The 16,273-nt window shown below is 40.4% G+C and overlaps 1 protein-coding gene across 10 annotated transcripts in view; it reads right to left on the reverse strand.

The window, feature by feature from the left end:
- rims1b (regulating synaptic membrane exocytosis 1b) overlaps positions 1-16,273 on the reverse strand; it is a 136,097-nt gene that overhangs the window by 66,721 nt on the left and 53,103 nt on the right. For all 10 annotated transcript variants that reach the window (XM_041784905.1, XM_041784911.1, XM_041784906.1 and 7 more), the window contains one exon: positions 2,254-2,540. In XM_041784905.1, the coding sequence (XP_041640839.1) occupies positions 2,254-2,540 (287 nt within the window). The remainder of the gene's footprint in view (positions 1-2,253; positions 2,541-16,273) is intronic.

The raw sequence follows: 16,273 nt of genomic DNA on the forward strand, positions 1-16,273 counted from the left end.
CACCAAGACACCTATGACTACTCTGAAGCAGTTCCAAGCTTCAGCAGCTGAGATGGGAGAGACTCTGTAAGACTCTGCAACAAATGTTGCCTGGGTTCTTCCCCACCAAAGCTTTATGGGAGAGAAAGACACTGTGGAATAAATCTCCAAAGGCATGTGGGAGACTCTGGGGTCAAGTGGATGAAAGTTCTTTGGTCTGATGAGACCAAAATGGTATTTTCTGGCCATCAGAAAAGATGTTATGTTTGGTGGAAATCACCACAAACACACCATCCTCGCTGTGATGCACAGTGGTACCAGCATCATGCTGTGGGGATGCTTCTCAGCAGCTGGCCCTGGAAGACTTTTAGAAGGTAAAATGAATGCAACAAAATATCGGAAAATCCTGGAGAGCAACAGCTTTGGAGAAGATTATTTTTACAGCAAGAAAACGACCTGAAGCATACAGCAAAAGCTACTTAGGAATGATTTAAAGACAACAAGCTGAATGTTCTGGAGTGGCTGAGTCAAAGCCCAGACCTGTATCCTGTAGAGAATTTTTGACTAAACTTGAAAAGGGCTGTTCATGCCCAACCTCATGCAACCTGGCAGAGCTTAAACAGTTTTGCAATAAAGAATGGAATAAAATTGCAGTGTCCAGATGTGGAAACCTGATTTAGACCTATCGGCACAGACTCAGTGCTGTGATTGCAGCCAAAGGTGATTCTACTAAATACTGACTTGAAGGAGGTGAGTATTTATCCAGTCACTGGTTTTACGTTACATATCTATTTAACTGGCATAACTTTGTAGAAATCAGTGACAATGTCAATAACTGACAATATTTTCACTTCAACATCAGAGATTTCTGTAAAAAAGAAAAAAAAAAGGAAAAGAAAAAGAAAGACAAAACAGCCAAATTATATTGACCATGATTCATTTCTTATATCAATAAAGGGTAAAACATCCAAAGGGGTGAATACTTTTATGGGCACTAAAGCTAATGTAGGTAAAGCTCACAAAGCTGCATTGGCTTATGCTGTTTGCCAATGGTAACTTAGCTACTTTAGCTATGCTAGCTACGCAACTACGTTACCTACATAGCTACCTTAGTTATGTTAGCATTAGCTACATTTGCTAAAGCTCACATTGCTGAAGCTAAAGCTAACATAGCTACATGCCTTATGTAGTAATGTGTGACTACACATAGCTAGAGCATGCCACTGTTATGGTAACTACTTATAAAATGGGTCTACACATCATTTAATCCCGGGCAAGACCTCTGACCTTTATTCTGTTATTGTTTTTTTATGAAATGTTGCTTATTCTGTAATGTTAGCAATATGGTTATTTCATAAATGAGATGTCCAGATGTTGTTTATATATTAAGTTGAATTTAAAAAAAAAAAAAACTTTTAAACTGGAAATTTGTTGTACTGTGAAATTACATCACTTCCCTGCTGACAGATGCGGTGTCCCATAGTTGTGACCTGCAAGAGGGGAGTCTGAGATCTGCAGCCAGACTCCTCTCCTACCACTTAGGCCTACCTCTAAGTTTTGCATGTTCCCAATTAGAGGTGGGGTGCCCCAGTTCTTTTGAGGTACTTTGGGTACAAGGCTCTTTAAATTGAGACTTCCAGAAGCAAATTACGTCAACAGCGTAACGTAATGGTTTAAGGTTGTTTCAATGCTCAGTGTTCTTTTGATTTGAAACAAGACTTTTAAGATATCACTCATAGTAGAAATGTCTGGCATTATTGTTGTGCCTGTTTACATAAATGTTGTTTATAACTACTGATAATGAATCAGGAATGTGAAGGGTCGGCCCGTTTCATGGGGGAAAATTCATATATTTTCAAAATCATATATTTTTGTTTCCTTTATAACATGAAAAAAAATTCAAAAGAAGAATTTTCCTGATCAAATGTCCTGTCATAACAGATTGTTTATGAGATGCAAAGCCATTGTCATACTAATCCTATTAAAGCATGTGATGAACCTACTGCAAAGGGATTGAATCAAAGATCTCCCAAGACAAATATCTGTGACCTAGCTTCTCCATTGGTTTAACTAGAACAGATACAAATCTATTTTTTTACCAGAAGGATTAAAAACAACAGGAGCTCTAGCCTGTGAGCGGTTCTAGTTCTCTCAGATTTGAATAAATATTGTTCTTAATCTTGATTTCTCCGATTCATCAGGCTAATGAAAAAATGATTAATAACCGACATGTAAAACACAGCAGGTTTTTAGGGTGTGTATCTTAACACTTACTTTTCTTTAGGTGGCTCACTTTGGGAGCGTGTACCAGGCATGCTGTCAGCACCCTTGGCTGCTGTGACACCAGTGGGTGGCTTCGTCCCGTCCGCTATGTTGCCGGAGGTCGGGGCTTGGGATCTGGAGCGGAGAAGCTTCCTGTCCCGTTGAGCCTCACCTCCCGTGGCTAGGTTGTTCAAGGAGGTGCCCAGGCTCCCAGGCCGCACCCCTGACCCCGAAAACCATTCTCCTGATTTGGTAAGGATCTCCTGCTGCTTACGGCACAGGTTGCATACCCACATCACCTACAGAGGAGGAGAAGAGACAAGCGTTTGCACGTTTGGCTTTGAGTACAAAAAAAAAAATCAGTAAAAAAAAAAAAAAAAAAAAAGAGATTGTGCATGCTTGGACACAAATTCTGCAGGATTGTGGACAGTCATACAACATGAATATCTGGTGAGCATTGCATCGTGTCTTTTATCTCTCACAAAAGCATTTAACTCTGTAATAATACCCTACTTGGTTTCCTCTAATCTTTGCTACAGCTTTGACGGTATTTCAGAGATTTTTCCAATATTAAATGAATATTTCACTTGTTTAATCTGAGAAAACAAAGGCAAAAGTAGGTTTAATGATCTTGACATCATGGATCATCTCCACTGTGATGCTCACAGCTTTGGTTTTTACTCCCACTGCCTTGAAACCTGTAATTTATTAAACTTTGAAGGCTTCCACTACACTGTATATTATAGAGAAAAGGGTGGATATAATATTCTACTGTATGCATTGCTTCCATTCAAAAGCCAAAGGCTAATGAGTGCATCACTCCTCTCCATGCCGGCAATGATTTTCTGTCATTTAGCTCTTAAATTCCATGAAATGCACCATTGTAAAGTAAGATTGATGGCCACAGGCATGTACAGAAGCCATAATTAAATTTGATTCCTTTGACCAAATCCATAGAAGACATCAGATACTCACATACAGCCATGGCTACTGAATATCACCTCACTTCGTCCATACAAAACAGGATTTATCTCCCTCTGTATATAATCCCAGTGGTTTATTTTCAGAGAATAAATCCAGAGCAAAGAGGAAAAATACAATCTTCTCTTGTATTCCACGGCGTACAACCTTGGCTCAAGTTAAAAGCAGAAACACCTCCAGGACCTCTAGAAACCCCAAAATTGTAACTCCCTGCCGGCCGGTGGGGTGGACTGTTAGCACTCAGTTAGCAGTTAGCCTTCAGAGCGCCAAAGCACATTCATCACGGCCTGATTGAATCCCAGTTGGCGCATGTCCAGACTAATCTAAAGTAAATCAGCTGCCCGCACGGCCCACAGCTGTCGGGCAGCCGCCCAGCAGTAGCACACTACTGTCTCTCTCTATCTACCCCCTCTCTCTGACTTTCTCCACCTCTTTACCTCAACGGAGGGGCAACAGATTAGCAGTGTGCAGTAATCCCTTCAGCTCCTCACCATTATTCAACTCATCATCAGCTGACAATACAAGCTCACAAATCAGAATTTCTAGCCTACAACTCCCTCTTCCTCTGGAATCTCACCCTACACGCTGAATACAGGTTAGAAAATAAGAACTGGAACCCAAACCCTGTTCTTCTTTCTTTCCCAGGGCATGATGGGATGTGAACCTTCATGTGCAGGACCTGCTTCCTCACATAAACTGTACAACTCAAATCAAGGCTATTTTTCTGATAAACAGTGTTGTGAAAAGTATTTCCCCTTTCTGATTTCTATTTCTTGCACATTTGTCACTCTTAAATGTTTCAGATCATCAAACAAATTCAAGAAAGATAACCCAGGTAAATACAAAATGAATTATTTAAACAAGAATTTCATTTATTAAGGGATGAGAGCCATCCAAACCTACCTGGCCCTATGTGGAAAAGTAATATTCCTCCTTGTTAGATTATGAATTGACTGCAATTAACCACATTTTTTGGAGGGGTAGGTTTAATTTCACAAATCACAGTCAAGAAACCACTTAAATAGAACCTGTCTGGCAAAGTGAAGTTGTCTAAAAGATCTTAAAATTTTTTTAAAAAAATCATGCCGCCATCTGAACAAACTCAAACTCATTGACACCCATAAGTCTGGAAATGGTTACAAAGCCATTTTTGATTTTTTTGGGAGCCATTATCCACAAATGGAGAAAATTTGGAACAGCAGTGAACCTTCCCAGGAGTTGTCGGCCAACCAAAATGACTCCAAGAGTGCGACGACGACTCATCCAGGAGGTCACAAAAGAACCCAGAACTATATCCAAAGAACTGCAGGCCTCACTGGCCTCAGTTAAAGTCAGTGTTTATGATTCAACGATCAGAAAGACACTGGTCAAAATAGCCTTCATGAGAGAGTTACAATGCCAAAACCACTGCTGACCAAATATAACACAAAGGCCGTCTCACATCTTGATGATTCCTGAGACTTTTGGGAAAATATTATGTGGACTGACGAGACAAAAGGTTGAACTTTCTGGAAGGTGTGTGTCACGTTACACCTGGAGTAAAACTAACACATCATTTCATAAAAAGAACATCATGCCAGCAGTCAAACATGGTGGTGGCAGTGTGATGGTCTTGGGCTGCTTTGCTGCTCCAGGACCAGGACGCCTTGCTGTAATTGATGGAACAATGAATTCTGCAGTCTACCAGAAAATCCTGAAGCAGAATGTCCGGCCATCAGTTTATGGCCTCAAGCTCAAGCATACTTGGGTTATGCAGCAGGACAAACACACCAGCAAGTCCTCCTCTGAATGGCTTAAGAAAAGTATTGATTTGGAGTAGCCTCGTCAAAGTCTGGACTGAAATTGGATTGAGATACTGTGACGTGACCTTAAACAGGCTGTTCATGCTCCAAACCTCTCTTTTTTGATTAAATTTTTGATTTTTGATTTTGATTAAACAGTTTTTTTCCACTTAGGATGGGACAATCAGCTAAGAGGTTTAGGGGGCGATTACTTTTTCACATTGGTGTCAGGTAGGTTTGGATGCTTTTTTCCCCTTGATGAAAGAAATCATCATTTTAAAAAGTGCATTTCGTGATTACTTGGGTTATCTTTGTCTAATAGTAAAAATTTTTTGATGATCTGAAACATTTAAGCGTGATAAATATGCAAAAAGAAATAGAAATAAGGAAGAGGGCTAATACTTTTTCACAGCACTGTAACACTGTTTATCTTCTGCATGTTTTTAATCATATCTAAAATGTGTGAGCCATAGTGAGGCCCAGAACATTCCCCCATCCCAACCCTAATGCACCCTATTGACCTGGCAAATTTTCTTTCCATGACTCCTACTAAATGAGAGTATAACTTCAACAAGGATAACATGCAAAATACTATTACTACTGATCCATGAGTTGTTCAATAAAAGTAACTTAAACCTGAAATAAATGCATCACAAAATGTTTGTTGAGATTTAATGCTTGTTGCAAAAATTAAATTGAAATTTTTAGTTTTCATATGTATTTCATTTGTTTTTAATCAAAGCAAAACTACAAAAAAAAATTATAATAATAAAAATAATAATTACACTGAGCTTTAATTTACTGAAATGTGATGCCCAGGTTGAGTTTAGACATGGGAAAAGTTGTTTGTTCTGTACCTTGGTAAAAGTTATCGCATAAAAGACAGTCCAATGAGTAGAGAAAAACTCGCCTTAAGTGAGTTCCACTACAGGAAGCAGGAGGCCTGAAAATGTACCTTTTCAACTGGATTTCTCCGTGCAGATAAGAACAAAAATTGTATTTTTTTTAAGCAAACTGTGCCCAAAAAAATGGAATCTTAATCCATGTTTCCAAAGTTTCCAACCTAATTATCTTGTTAGACATATTCTTTGTCTTATTTCAAGAGGAAAAAAAAAAAGGAAAAATTCCACCTGAACTGCTTGTAAAAAGTAAAAATTTTGCCAAAAATCAGGGGGAAAAAATTTCTTATTGAGGGTCTTACAATAAAATGTATATCTAAATTCTTGGTTCCCAACCTGGGGTCTGGGACCCCTTTGGGGAGGGGGGTGCCAGAGGTCTTGGGGGGGGCTAGGCTCTGTCTGCCCTGAAGTTGTTAAAATTAGATTTGCACATATTACCAGAAATCACAGAATAACACACAAATAATTCAAACATTGGGTTTATGGGTCAAATAATTTGTGTTAAGGGGTACTTTGTTTGGATTTACACAAAAAATAATTACAGTTAATGTTAATTTTGGCCACAAAGTATCACTATTTTATTTTCGTGTCAGTCCTAGGGGGACTTAACCTTGCAAAGCAGATGGATTCGCCTGTTTCTGTGTTTCTCACTGGCGAATCCAGCTTGCAAAGCTCCCATCTGAACTGTTTGGCTTGTTTAGAAAGTGACAGGACCAATGAGAGACGAGGGGCAGTATTTTCGGGCGTGGCAGAGTCGTGACGTAAGCAATCAGCTGCGAGAGGTCGGTGCCGTCATGGCAGAAGACATTAGCGTGGATGCTGCTTAAGCGCCAGTTTTATCAGAACTTGATGCCATTGCTTCGTTAAAAGACGAACAAGGAACTGCAGTTTTCTAAGAGTAAGACTAAAATGTAAGGACTTATCATTGATTAAAGCTGGACAAAAATTAGTTTTCATTGACTAAAGCTGGACTAAAACTTAAAAGAGTAAATGTGACTCAAACTTAAATTCAAAGTTGAACCCTACATTTAAAAGAGCTCCTAAAATTAACACTGATTCACAACCTTCTTTCTGACAGATGGGAGTTTCTATAGGTTGCTTTTCTGTGGCTGCCAACAAAGAGGAGAAAATGCTGTAATCCACAAGCTTAATCCTTGAATTAGAACATCATATGAAGAACAAACATCACAGGATGACGGGTTGAGTGTGTTTTTAAACAAAACAAAGATCTGATTTCATAATGGCATTGCTCCATGTGTTTGTTATGTGATTTAGAGCATGCAGCACAGATGGGGGAAGGTAGTAAACAATGACCAACTTAGATATCACATGGACACACAAACATGAGGATATTATGCATATAATCCTTCACTGGAGTGATTGTGTTCTGTTTCCTGGATCGCCTCAAAGATATCACAGGGGAATTAATTGTGTGTGAACTGATCGTGCACGCATGTGTGTTTATGAACATAACATGTGAAGGCTCCACCCTATAGTGTGTGTGGCACATGTATTTGCGGTGGTGCTCACTGCCGGACAAGCCGGAGCATGATGTCAGAGCCTCAGCCAGCCAAGCTGACCAATCAGCTTGCTCCGTCCAGAGGCAGCCCACTCCGGTGTCAGCTTGAGTTCATCTCGCTGCCTCACTGCACGCTGTGGAGCGCTGTGTGTCATGAGTGTGTGCAGATATGTGTACAGTATGTATATAGGACATCTCTGAAACCTTCTGCCTGGAAGAGTGCAGCGTGGGCGAGCGCCTGTAGGCGAGGTGTGTGTCTGTGTGCATGTGTGTTGAGTATATGCAGTGCCATCGTTCTCATGAAATAATGTCAGCCTCCTCCTGCCTAAAAATGTGCTTCTCCATGGTAACCAAATCACAGAAAAGAGCCAGAGAACAGGGGACAAAGCAGTGTGTGTGAGTGTGACAAAGCAAGAGAGGAAGAGTGTGTGTTGCCAGTGACGGAAAATGACAGGAGAGGAAACTAAAAAAAAAAAAAAAAACGCACTGATGCATTTTGGGCAGCCTCAACTTAGCCTCTTCTTTCTTCTACAAACAAGAGCGTAAACAATGATATCGAATGGTGTATGAAAAGGTCCATTAAATTGACTGCCAGTTTATATGCATTCTCAAAGACATAACATACACTACATGGACAAAAGTATTTGGCCACAACTTTAAAGTATTGACTTCAGGTGTTTCAATCAGACCCCTTGTCACAGGTGTATAAAAAATGGTATAGATGTTCCAAAGTCAACTGTAAGTGATATCAGAAAGTGGAAGTGTTTAAGAACAACAGCAACTCAGCCATGAAGCGGAAGACCATGCAAACTCAGTCAACGACTACTGAGGCTCATGGTGCGTAAAAGTCACCAATGCTCTGCTGATTCCATAGCTGAAGAGTTCCAAGCTTCCACTGGCTTTAATGTAAGCACAAACACTGTGCAGTGGTCAGTGAATGGGTTTTTATGGGTGAGCAGCTGCATGCAAGCTTCCCATTACAAAGCCCAGACACTGTGAAGCGGTGGAAATGTGTTCTGTGGAGTGACAAATCTCGCTTCTCTGTTTGGCAGTCAGATGGGCAGTCTAAGATTGTCAGATGTCAGGAGAGCATTACCTGACTGAGTATATTGTGCTGATGGGAAATTTTGGTGGAGGAGGGATATGGGCTGTTTTTAAGGGTTTGACCTAGGCCCCTTATCTCCAGTGAAGGCCAGTCTCAGCAAACAAAGACAATGATATGATTCCATAACCTTGCAAAGCAGATGGATTTGTTTTTGAAAAGAAAACAACTCAATGTTGTTCTTTGTTCCTTTAATGAAGAAATGTCATCATGTTCTGATAAAACTGGTGCTTTAGCAGCACCCACGCTAATGTCTTCCGCCATAATTCAAATCGGCCTCTTGTTGCTGCTCGCTTACGTCACGACTCTGCCGCTCCCAAAAGTAGCACCACTTACTCCTGATTGGTCCTGTCACTTTCTAACCGGGCCCAAACGGTTCAGACGGGAGCTTTGCAAGATGGATTCACCAGTGAGAAACACGGAAACGGGCGTATCCATCTGCTTTACAAGGTTACTAGATATCTGCATTTTGAGTAAATATGAGTTCATAAACTCACCAGGAGGCCACCATGTTTTTGTCCACGCTGGTTATGAGACGTCATGTAGCCAGAGCACTCTTCACCGATGCTATGCAGTAACCGGTTTTCCAGACTGGCAGTGGGGCTGAACGATTATTTTGAAAAAATAATCTAATAGCGATATTTCCCCCAAATATTACGATTTAATATGCAATTATTATCAGGTGCCTCATTATGTATTTTTCAACAAATTCAAGCAATAAGTCATTCAATATTATAACCTATATTCAGTCAGGAATGCTCTCATCATTTATTTAAATATTTTATTAACCTGGCGGTTAATTGGGACCCGGCAACTAAAGGGAACCCATCTATTATTTGGTATTTTATGTTAGCTAGAATCCCCCATATGGATAGATATATTTCTGACAATGTGTATTGAAAATAATGAAATAATATCAGAAGCAACTGATTCATAGTAGCATGAATGTGAATATGAAAGTGCAACAAGCTTTAAGCTATAAAGGAGGTGGCTGGGGTGGGGGAGGTTTAGCTAACTATCAGCTGATTGCAGTTGGGGGTATGACTTTAATGAACTAACTAAGCTTAATCAATTTTAGATGTAATGAACTAATATTTTTTGCTCTTATTGCAAATTTGATTCAATTTCTTTATTGAAGGGCATTATCATTTTTAGGTCACTTGTTTTGATTAAGAAAAACATATAAAACATGAAAAGGAGGATTTTTGTTAACCCTTTCAACAATGTTTGCATAATATGCAAAAACTCTCTGCAGCTGCAACATTAAAGATATATTTAACTGGTATTTTGACACATTTCAAGTTAAGTAAATATTGCAACTTGTGAGATTTGTATATTTCATCAGGCTATATTGCAATTTAATCTAATTTGCGATTAATTGCCCAGCCCTAACTTGGTGCGTGTTGGCTTTGTCTCCCTGCTGTTAAAGTTCTATCATTCCTCCTACATTTTACCTTGATAAACCTCCTGACAAGTGACTGGATTCAATGTTTAGTGGAAGCAGTAGCTTTTCAAAATAAAAGCATTATGTACAATGGAAGGGAGTTTCTCCAAAGAAATGCTAAAGTGGGCTTTCATTTTAAAAGGCACAAATTGGAAGTGTTTTGGTACTGTGTTTAACTTTACCTGCAACATTTTTGAACCACGTGAAAACAGACAGTTTCATAAAAAGTAGAAGTTTGGGGAACAACTTTATTAAACAGACGCATTTTAACTCACGGCCTTTATCTGGATCCTCAAGAAACAGATTTCAAACAAATTCTACCCATGTGAACATAAATATTTACTACAACATGGTAAATATGGCTCTGTATTTATCATTTTCCTGTCTAGCTAGACCAACAACTGCTCATGTTGCAAGGAAAAAATAGAAGAGACCTCAAATCTTAAAATTCTTTGTGCGTGAGACATGCAGCATCTCTGAGATGAAGCCCTACCACTGGCTGCCAGTCTGAAACAGCAGTGACTGCCATGAACGGCTATGGAACAGGTTCCTTTTAAAAGGGGCCTTTGCATTGTGAACCCAGAATGCCACTATTTACGGCTTTTCTGCCTCTTTATGAAATCAATCAATGAAATCAAAATGTTGGTTTACTGTTTGGTGAATACACCAGGTGTCCTTTTCAACCCGCCCATCCTTCTTTTCCTTTCATCCTATTCCCATCACTCTATTTTTCATTTCCTCTTTTATTTCCTGTAATTTCTCCTCACCCTCTGGCTCAGCTGACACACCTGGCTGACTTGACAAATGAAGACACTGCACACCTGTCACTCATACTTCTCCATCTCACACCTCTCTCCCTTCATCTCTCCCGCCCCCGGCGCTGCTCCATCCATCTGCTGACAAAATGGTGAAGACGTTTGCCACTGCACCAGCTCAGCCGACAGGGGTGGTGTTCAACAGCCGCTCACAGCGAAAACAGCATTCATTTAGCTCTGGATTGTGTGTACATCAGCTTTTTCCTTAAATGGGCAGAATAGATGGGGGGCGACGGGGGAGGGGCGGGGCTGTGGTGAAGGTGTGGTGGGTTTTCAGCGAGCGTGTGCAGTGACCCTGCCTTTTACACACATACACACCCCGACAGGATGACATATGAGGCAGCGCCGGGTGTAAACTGCCATCGTTAAGAGAATGGTAAATCCTGAATGGAGGGAAGAAGAAAGACAGCCGCAAAAGACATAATGCTCCATTTCCTCTAATAAGGTAGTAGATCAACTCTGCAAGCAGGCCGAACACATTCAGCGGAAAGCAAAGCAGAGCTGCTGTGGCTGTAAATCCATGCTGGTTTTACATTTCTGATCTCAGATCATGGAGAAGATCACGCTGCTCTCTACATCACTGAACAAGTACAACAAACAAATACTACAGCCTACGTTATATGATGGATATTACTGCCCTCCACAAACACTGAGGATTTTAACATACAACCACCAACATCTAACCCAGCAGCCTGATGATATTATTTACAGTTGCAATTAAAATTATTCAACCCCATTGCAAATCAGGTTTGTTGTGAAAATTTAAAGACTTTCTGCTATTTGCAATGAACAAATCAAACAAAAGCAATTGAAATAGCTTGACACAACTAACACTTCAAGCGGTTTCCTATTTTCAACTGAAAATGTGACTTATAATGACTCCTCCAGTCTCAACATTATTCAACCCCATCATGGCAAGCATCTTTAGTACTTAGTAGAGCACCCTTTTGCTTCTTACCTCCTGCTGGACATGAGATGCATAGCCCATTCCTCATGTGCAATGGCCTCTAGATCAGTAATATTCTTGGGTCTGCATGCTGCAGATGCCTTCTTCAAATCCAACCAGAGAGTTTCTTTGGGGTTCAAGTTAGGCAACTGTGATGTCTATTGTAGAATCTTCCAGGACTTCTTCTGCAACCAAGCCTTGATGGAATTTGAGGTGTGCTTGAGATCATTGTGCTGTTGGAAGGCCCAGGGATGCCCAAGCTTCAGTTCCCTCACAGACGGCATGATGTTTCCATCTTGTCTTCCACACGCTGCAGGTTTCCAGAGGATGCAAAGCAACCCTAGAGCATCACATAGCCACCACCATGCTTAACTGAAGGCACAGTGTTCTTTCAGGGTATGCTTCATTCTTCTTCCTCCAGACATACCACTGATCCATCATGCCAAAATGTTCCAGTTTTATTTCATCGCTCCACAGAACAGAATTTCAAAACCTCTGTGGCTTATTCATATGATTTTGAGCGTATTTAAACTGACTTGTCTTGTGCTTTTGGTTCAGTAGTGCAGTTAAGGTCTTTACACACTGGGTCTGTTAGTTTCGGATGCGTTTTTTTCGGATCCATAATCCAAAAAAAACGACATGTACTTGGATCTTGCACACTGGACCCGATGCATTTTTATTTGCCTTCACTGTGAAAATTTGTAGAATGTGCCATAAAAGTTGTGCATTTTTCAGAAAGTACATGAACCATATGATCCCCCTTTTTGTTTTACTATCACTCTAAAACCCGTTACAGTTTTACTAATCACACAGATGTTAAAGCAGACACTGCAGGGTAAACAAAGATGCTTTTCAGTGGTCAGAAAAAGGAGAAAAGAGAGTTACAGAGCCTCCGAGAAGCTCTATGTGAGGAGGAGACGATGGTCATCTAGCAATGAGAAACATGACTGAGATTATGCAGTGCATCCTCCCTTCCTGTAAGAAGATGCAGAGTCAGTTTGATGCAAAAAGAGAGTAATGGTGTTTTCCACTGTGTGCTACCAGCTTGGCTTATCTCTACACTACGCTTGTTTTCCCATCAGGGCTCATATCTGGTGCCTGGTCCTGTTTTTGTCACACCCCTGGTGAGGTTTAAGTAAGCTTAGCCATGATCAAAATGTGAGGTTAGGATACTGAGTGGTTGGAGAGTATCGACACCAGTGTTGGGGGTCACAAGTGATTAAGTAATCTGTCAGAATACTCAGATTACTTTTTTGAATAAGTAACCTTAAATATCAGTTTTATAGTTCAAGTCGTCTGTATTTTTTTAATCAGTTACTTTTTTATAAAAGTAATCTGTTATTGAAAGAAATGTCTTCACTCTTTTAAAGAAAACCCTGAAGCATCTAACCTTAAAAGCACATAGATACGCCCGTTTCCTTGTTTCTCACTGGCAAATCCATCTTGCAAAGCTCCCATCTGAGCCGTCTCAGCCCGGTTAGAAAGTGACAGGACCAATCAGTGACGAGGGCCAGTACTTTCAGGCGCAGCAGAGTCGTGACGTAAACAAGCAGCAGCAAGAGGCCGGTGCAATTATGGCAGAAGAGACTAGCGTGGATGCTGTTAAAGAACTTGTTGACATTTAAAGAAGAAAAAAGAACAACACTGAGTTGTTTTCTTTTCAAAAACAACAAAAGCCGAGTACTTACATGTCTATAGTCGCCATGTTTTGCATTATTTCTCGGTAGCTGCACACATGCAGCTTGATATGGCTTGAAATGGCTTGTAAAGATGTGACAGACAGAACGTTCATCCAATCACACTATGATTTTTATTCAAAGCCTCTGCCTTTTCCCAAACGTTTCCTATTGAAGCTTTCCCAGATGGATGCGTGAAACAAATCCAACTGGCATGTCAGGTTATGAAGCATCTACACTGTTTCTGTTTCTCTCCTTTCTGCAGGTTGGTACACAGTCAAGTCGTGGTTATTGTCATGATTATTGTGAGGAAAATAGTCATGGTTTCATGATTATAACATTCATTATGCATTTCTTTCTGAAATCAATAAAATCACACGAATATGATATACATCGAAATGTAAACATGCTATCATCCATCTTTCATATTTCTAATAGTTAATTTATTCTCACAAAAAAAATCTTACATGAGAAAATCCTTTCAATTATCATTATTGTTGGTATTGCAGCATTTGATCAGTATTCTTAAGCTTAAGTATGTAGTATTAGGGACAACAGTCCATACCCATATGAGTTTAAAAGAGCTAAATTTTCTTTCTTAGTATAAAATGCATTCAAGTAGGCTAACTCTTGAAAGTAACACTACCTAACACTGATCATCACTAGGAGTGTCACAGGTAGGATGTCTGACAAACATTTCATTGTTGGCTTCATTCTGCTTTTAATCTTGCAAAGTAGATGGATTTGCCACACTGTGTCTGTCATCGGGAAAACCAATCTTGAATTTACAATGTTTGTGCCAAACCAAAACACTGTTTGGACCAATCAGTGTCATTTAAGGAGAAGGAGGAGGTAGCTATGGGCGGGGTTTAGTTTTACAAGCTGTTTGCAATGGCTGCCTCCAGTGCTGTGATTAGCTCTGATGTAGCTCTAGCAATGCGTAAGTTTTACCAGAACTTGAGCACGTTTCTGCAGGAAATTAAGAATTAAAACAACACTAAAAGCTTTATATGATGGCAAAGATGTTTTTGCTCCTCTGCCTACCTTCTTCAGCATGAGTTTGTGATCACTACGGGCTGGTGGTTACTACTACGGAAAAAATGCTTTCGTTCTTTCTCTGGCCTGATTCGGCATAGTTTAGCAATCGTTATGGCTTGGATCTGCTGTTGTTTCTAATGGCTGCTGCTGCGGTAGCTATTAGCTGGGATGCAGCTGTAGGAGTGTGGCAGTATAATCAGGACTGGACCACATTTCCTTTTAAAACAAGTACTAAGAGTCCCACTGACAGCTTGTCTCGGCCGAGATATGTTTTTGCACGTCTCCTGATTGGCCTTGGCATGAATTTTATTCACTGAGGAGTTCCACATTTCACAACTAGGCAGTGGTAGCCTGTCAGCTCAGGAGAAGCGCATGCGTACAACCTCATTTTGTTTTGTCGCTCTGAATGGCCTGTCATGAATGTGACAGACAGAATGTTCCTCCAATTACCTTCTGAAAAGTCCTGCCTGACCCAAACGCTTTCTATGGGAGCTTTCCCAGATGAATGTTAAATACATCCATGCAGTACACACATGAAACAGTCGATCTGGCGCGTCAGGTTTTTCTGCTTTATGACTCCATAAACTCTCTGGTATTTTTCAGGAGTATTCTGTCTCACTTCTGTCATCTCTGGAAAAAACTTGAACCCTCACTGAGACAAAAGCCACAGAGCAAGAACAAGGAACACTGTCACTCAGTGGCCTCTGGTTCTTGTATTGAATGTTTTCTTTTAAATGTCACATCTTGGATTATGGACTCAAATGCATCACAGTTTGAGTGTGAGTTCTGCAACACATAAATCTTCTCTACTGGCTTTAAATGCAACATTTTCGGAGTATTTGAAGGCCTAAAATCAGGATCTTGTAGTATTTGTCTTAACACTTGAGAACATTTGGGCTCAAATGACCATTCAGCATCTAAATAATTGCTTTTTAACATCAAAATGATCTGAGAAGAGTGTTTGTGTAACTTGTGCCTTTACTGGGAGGCAGAGCTCGGTTACACAGGAGACAGCTTGTCAGAGGTTTGTTCAGTTTCTGGGAGACATCTGGAGCTGACATTAAACACACATAAACAAACACTCAGCCATTAACAAGCTATAGCTCCAGCTATAGCGGGGTAGCTTGACAGAAAGGACTATGAAACACACATCAACTACTTCACAGAGTTATAGATCAGCCTTTTATCACACACTGAAGTTTATTTACACTCAGAACTGCAGATAATGATTTCTGTTTAGCCACCTCCATAGTTCCCTGGGTATAAAGTTCACTTACATCATTTAAGCATTTAAGTAATATAGTATAAATGTTCTGTTTCAGCAGCAAGAATACTCACTTCAGGGCTGCAAACATGAGGCCCATGTGCATCCTTTTTTACTTCAAGCTGATTCTGTTGTGTTGGTTTGTCCTGTGACTGAAACTGGTTTTGTCTGAGCCAGGAAAAGTGCTAAGTTAAGAAACCATTAAATCCATTAATATTGGACCCCATAGGTCAACTGTGCAGACTGATGGGCAGCCAAAGCAGCACTTTACCAGGCATGTCAAGTAGGAATCCCTTTAATTCAGTTAGTTTCAACTCCAGAGGTGAACGGTGAACTCTAGGGTCCAGAGCCACTCCCTACATGCTAGTTCTCATTAACCACCATGCTAACACAGAGAAATTTTTATCCTACCACATGACCATTACAGCCTCAACAGCATCACCACCTGCAGCAGACCCAGGCTCTGCACATGCAAGCTCCAGGAAGTGACAATGCTGATACAACATGCCCTAGCACAAGGTTCATAATTTCACCTCAAAAAGACAACTACTCCTGGTTACATATGAA

This window comes from Cheilinus undulatus, linkage group 4 (assembly GCF_018320785.1).
Source record: "Cheilinus undulatus linkage group 4, ASM1832078v1, whole genome shotgun sequence".
Classification (NCBI taxonomy): Eukaryota; Metazoa; Chordata; class Actinopteri; order Labriformes; family Labridae; genus Cheilinus; species Cheilinus undulatus.